The 6,000-nt window shown below is 46.3% G+C and overlaps 1 protein-coding gene across 1 annotated transcript in view; it reads left to right on the forward strand.

The window, feature by feature from the left end:
* NSUN2 (NOP2/Sun RNA methyltransferase 2) overlaps positions 1-3,362 on the forward strand; it is a 29,303-nt gene extending 25,941 nt beyond the window's left edge. Inside the window, exons 18-19 of the mRNA XM_004274532.4 lie at positions 410-449; positions 2,432-3,362. Coding sequence (XP_004274580.1) covers positions 410-449; positions 2,432-2,654 — 263 coding nt within the window. The 3' untranslated portion in view covers positions 2,655-3,362. The remainder of the gene's footprint in view (positions 1-409; positions 450-2,431) is intronic.
* Positions 3,363-6,000: the final 2,638 nt, after the last annotated feature.

The following is a 6,000-nucleotide window of genomic DNA, read 5'->3' on the forward strand; positions in this document are numbered from 1 at the left end:
GATGAGGGGACGTGTGTTCTCTTTCTCTTTTAATCCTACATTTGGACGACCGCAGCATAATTTTTGACAGTTTTTAATGTGTTGCTCCATGCTCTTTCTGGGAGTTGGAGCTAGTCTTGAGTTCTGAGAATTAAGCAGTAGTTAATCCCCACCTCCCTGCTCCTGAGAGAGGCTTGCTGAGTGTTTTCAGTCTCTCAGTGGTCTGACGTGAGCCTCTCCTACACTGTCCCCTGGCACTTGGTGCCTGGCTTACGGACGGCATTGTGAATTTAGACGGCAAGGCCTTTTTTCTGCCTCAAGACCCCTGAGATCAAGAGTCCAGATTACTGTTCTCTGGGCACATAAACGTGCACCGCAGAGGTGTCCCTGCTGGCAGAGCTCGACCAGTGTGTGTCTGTTTCTCTTCCAGCCAAGGGCAGCGTCGTCCTGAAGTACGAACCGGACCCCACGTAAGTGAGACGCTCCTGCCATCGGAGCCTCCGTGTTCTTGGAGGTGGGAGGATGGTGGGTGGTCTTAGAAGCCTTTTATGATGTTCCCCTCAAATAGTACTGTGCAAACTTTAGAAATGGAATATTTTCGTGTATCATGAAGATACTCTTGATAAAACAAGCCATGTGTATTTTTATTTAGAAGATAAAATGCAGAGTCCTATTCTCTGTGCCCCAGAAATCTAATTCTGATTTTTATCTTAAACAGAGGAAGTGTACAGATAGGACAGTCAAGAGAGGTTGAGTTCTTCCACCTCTGCTGTTGGTTCGGCTGGTGTTTGTGGATCACCCGTTAGGTATCAGGCAGTGTTGCTCTGGGCCGGGGCATGGGGGGCCGGCCCCCATAGCTAGACTGACAGCCACCTCGGGAGCACGGAACCACTGTTCTGCAACACCCCTCACAGGGGGAGCAGGTCCCACGTGGTCAGCACTTGCCAGAAACAAGACAGAGGACTTGGGTGTCAGGCCCAGGGGTCCTCAGCAAGGGGGTGGCAGAGTCAGCGTTTTCATCCCCAGACTGGTTTACATTTAACAGCTGCCTCTGTCAAATAAAGCACCATTTCCAAAGGAGGAGATAGAACAGGGTCTGGGCTGGAGAGGGGTTTGGGCAGCTTCTCTGGAAGGCAGGACCCAGCTGGACAGCAGCCTGGGTGGAGTCTGCACAGGAGGCCAGGTCCCAGCATCCAGCATCGTCTGTGGGGAGCAGCCTTGGGGGGTGGGGACCAGGAGTAAGACGGCAGGTGGGTTTTAAGGTAACAGTGCTTGTGTGGCCCACGTAGAAAACTGTAGGCTGTTTTAAGATGTGGGTCCGCTTTTCCACATACACTGGTTTCTACCAGTTGAAGTACACAGGTGAAAAGACAGGTGAAAAGACAGCTTTAGGAATTAGATTTTTTAAAGAGGAAGACAATGGGAGTATGGGAATTTTCTGGTATTTTCCTGTCATCGTTTTTTACCAAACCACTAAGAAAAGGAGATGTGTTTCCATCTCCTTTTCTTAGTGGTTTCTCTCTTCCTGGTTCAGGCCTTTCTCTTCTCTTTTTCTGTTTGTTTTTTAAGAAATATGATTGAAACGCTTGTTTGTTCCGTGCACAGCCTGTGTCACTGATGCCTGGCATCAGGTAGGCTTGGGACACATGTTTACTTAAATGAGGGCTTTAGGAGCCTAAAAACTAGACCAGAGTCACGTTTGAAAGAAAGTAAATAACAGTATGCATGGTACACGGGGATACGCACAGTGCTTGATAAGGGACACATGCGCAATACAGACAGTAGCCGCCCTCCCAGTTAGGAAAGGGGAGTCGGTGCCGCCTGGGAAGCCGGTTGCGCAGCCAGGGTGTTTGGGCCCGGATGGCACTGCTTGCTGGACACAGGCAGGCTTGGTGTGCTGGGCATTGTACCGTTGTGGGGGTGGGTGACCAGACCCAATTCTGGGAAGCATTGAGTCTGCAAAGAATGGTGGTCCTGGCTCCCGGTCCTGGCACCCCACGCGGCTGGCGCTGTTGCTCTGGGCCCAGTTACCCGGCCTCTCCGGGGCCTCAGTTTGCTCACCTGTAGACGTGGGCAGGAGCTGCAAGGAGCCATGAGGGACAGGACAGATTCCTGTTGGTGGGTAGGGTGGGCATACAGATAGGTCTTCACATTGGCGAAGACGCAAGTATTTGGAGATTCTAACACTGAAAGTGTTTGAAATCTGCAGATTTGGGGGTTATTCCACTGTGAGTTTTTAGAAGGAAAGACTGGCCAACCTGAGGGTGTTGATGCTCTTCAGGACAGGAAGAAGGAAGCTGGTTTTCTTTGAGAGAAGCCTCCATAGAATCACAGACTAAAATGCCTTCCCCGTGGCTTGGGGGTATTTTTGGGGGAGCAGTTCTATGTTAGTACTGCCTACGGTGCAGTTAGGAGGATGTTTAACGCTTACCCGGAGCCGTTCTGTTCACAGGAAACCGGACACACTGCAGTGCCCCATCGTGTTGTGTGGATGGCGGGGAAAGGCCTCGATTCGAACTTTTGTGCCAAAGAACGAACGGCTTCACTATCTCAGGATGATGGGGCTGGAAGTGTTGGCAGAAAAGAAGAAAGAGGGGGCTGTTCCAACAAGCGAGAGTGCAGCCAGCCCTGGGGCTCCGGAGGACAAGGCGGGTGCCGAGCAAGGGGCAGAGTAGCCGGCCGGCCGGATGCCGCCACAGGCAGTGACCCGGCGGCCGGCCCGCCCTGGTGCGCTGGCTGCAGGGGCCTCCACCTCGGCGTCGCCGCTGAGATGAAACCCAGGCCTACTTCTGACTGGTGAGGCACACATCTGTAAAGACTGGGAAGTGACGGAAGGTTAGGTCTTTGAATGACCCCCGGACTCCTTTCACATGGAGCGTATGGAAGGTATTTTTTTAGCTGTTAGAATTTCCCCATTTCTTTGGCAAAGATGGGTCCAGTATGCCTGTTGCCGGTAATAGACTTTCATTGTTAAAGTCTTATTCTACCAAGACATATAACTGCCCTGGCAGAAAATTTCAGGTCCCTTTTGTTATGCCTATATTGGTCTTAAGGCCTAGTGCTTCTTTTAGGCATTTTTTTAGGGAGAATCTGTAACTACGCGTGGATTGTTGGAAAACTGTACTATCAGCTTTAATAACCGTGTTAAGTTGCCCATTAGTGCGACATTAATACGCAGTGGGGTTAATATCTGAGGTCTCAGATGACTTCTGTGCCTTTGTAATAAAAGGTAAAGTAAACTTTCTCACAGTAAGAGCTGTATTGTGAATTGTGATACTAGTCATGAGGGGCTTATGTGCTTTTATTGGAGTACCCTGCAATTTTAATTTTTAAATGGGGTTTGGGATCCTTGCAAAGTTTAAATAAAGAGTCATTAATGAAAATGGGTATGTGTACGATTCTAGTGTTTACTCCGGTTCATGAGGCAGAAGGAACTAACTTATTTGGGGGTAAATGGAAACATTAGGATTAAAGCCTTAGCTGGTGGAAGGAATTTTAATGTGAAGACAGCTCTTGAATAAAGTCAGTGGTTAGGCCTGAAAGCACTTGAAGGACTTTCTTGTGGGTTTACCTTTTATCCTCCAGAGGGCGGTATTGACCCTTCAACTACAGTGAGCCCGATTTGGGTGGGTAAAGGGTTGCTTAGCAGCTTGGGAACCATCTCCAGTGCTGAATGGGCTCCCTCGGGCGCTGTGCTGACCAGGCAGGAGCTGCGCAGTCATTTCAGTTAATCACTTACCAGGTCCCTGCTATGTGTCAGGCGGGGTTCTGGGTGACACATCTTATCATGACAATCAAAATTTCAGAAGATAAGAGTATGGTGTGGTGAACCTTCATGGCCTTGTCATCTGGCTTTCACAGTGAATGCAGTCTTATTAATACCCACCTTTTTATATTATTTTGAAGTAAATCGTGTCTAACATTTCAAAAGATAAGGACCCTTTTTCTTTTTAAAAAATAACCTCAGGACTTCCCTGGCGGTCCAGTGGTTAAGACTTCGCCTTCCAGTGCAGGGGGCGTGGATTCAATCCCTGGTCTGGGAACTAAGATCCCACACGCCTCATGGCCAAAAAACCAAAACATAAAACAGAAGCAACATTGTAACAAATTCAATAGAGACTTTAAAAATGATCCACATCGAAAAAATCTTTTAAAAAATAAAAATAAAAAATAACCTCAGGGGCTTCCCTGGTGGCGCAGTGGTTGGGAGTCCGCCTGCCGATGCAGGGGACACGGGTTCGTGCCCCGGTCCGGGAAGATCCCACATGCCGCGGAGCGGCTGGGCCCGTGAGCCACGGCCGCTGAGCCTGCGCGTCTGGAGCCTGTGCTCCGCAACGGGAGAGGCCACAACAGTGAGAGGCCTGCATACCGCAAAAAAAAATAAAAATAAAAAAATAACCTCAATAACTTCACACCAAAAGCAGTAACAATTCCTTAACGTCAAATAACTTACATGAAAATTCTGTACACCGAAAGCTATTAAGACATGGATGAAAAAATTGAAGACACAAATAAATGGGAAGATACTCCATGCTCATGGATTGGAAGAATTAATACTGTTGAAATGTCCATACTGCCCAAAGTGATCTTACAGATTTGACGCAAGCCCTAAAAAATTCCAGTGGCATTCTTCACAGAAAAAAGAATCCTAAAATTTAGATGGAGCCACAAGAGACCCTGAGTAGCCAAGGCAATCTTGAGAAAAAGGATAAAGCTATAGGCATCATATTCCTGATTTCAAACTGTATTAAAAAGCTATAGCAAAACAGTATGCTATTGGTAGGAAAACAGGCATGTAGAGCAGAATAGAAAGCCCAGGAATAAACTCATGCATATGTGGTCAATTTTTGGCAAAGGAACTGAGACTATACAATGAGAACAGGACAGTCTCTTTAATAAATAGTGCTGGGAAAAGAGGATTGCCACATGCACAGAGCATAAAACTGGACCCCTATCTTACACATATACAAAAGTCAGCTCAAAGTGGATTAAAGACTTAAATGTAGACTGAAACTCTGAAGTTTCTAGAAGAAAACATAAGGGGTAAGCTCCATGACATGGCTCCTGGCAATGACTCTTTTGGGTATGACAACAAAAGCAAAAATAAACAGGTGGGACTACAAAGGAAACCAACAAAATGAAAAGGTAATCTATGGGATGGAAGAAAATGTTTGCAAACCATATGTCTGATAAGGGGTTAATACTAAAATTTAACCTGTTAATACTAAAAATACAGGGAACCCATACAACTGAATTAAAAAAAAAATCCAATTAAAAAAAGGGGCAAAGGACTTAAGTAGGCATTTTCCCAAAGAAGACAAATGGCCACAGATACATGAAAAAGTGCTCAACATCAGCAGTCATCAGGGAAATGCAAATCAAAACCACGAGATGTCACCTCACAATTTGTTAGGATGACTGTTACCTAAAAGAAGAAAGGCTGGTGAGGACATGGGGAAGAGAGAACCCTGGTACACTGATGGTGGGAGTGGAAAACGGTCTGGAGGTCCTTCGAGAAATTAAAAATAGAACTACCAGATGATTCAGCAGTCTTCTGGGTATTGATCCAAAGGGAATGAAACTTATCTCCAAGAGATATCTGCACCCCCATGTTAGTCATAATGTTATTTACAATAGCCAGGGTACGGAAACGGGTAAACCTAAGCGTTCATCAACAGATGAAAGGGTAAAGAAGTGGCGCATGTATATACAACGGGATATTATTCAGCCGTAAAAAAGAAAGCAGTCCTGCCATTGTGACAACATGGATGGACCTCGGGCGTTGTGCTGAGTGAAATAAGGCAGACAGAAAGACAAATACGACATGGTGTCGTTTATGAGTGGAATCTAAAAAAGAAAAGTTGAACTCAGAAAAAAGCAGTAGAAAAGTGGCTTCTGGGAGATGGAGAAGAAATAAAGACCAAAAAAACCCACCAATAGCTTAGTTAATGTTCACATTTGCTTCTTCTCAGTTTGTTTTTTAAATTGGTTTGCACAAATAGGCCACACGCTGTGTTTGGT

This window comes from Orcinus orca, chromosome 3 (genome assembly GCF_937001465.1).
Source record: "Orcinus orca chromosome 3, mOrcOrc1.1, whole genome shotgun sequence".
Lineage (NCBI taxonomy): Eukaryota > Metazoa > Chordata > Mammalia > Artiodactyla > Delphinidae > Orcinus > Orcinus orca.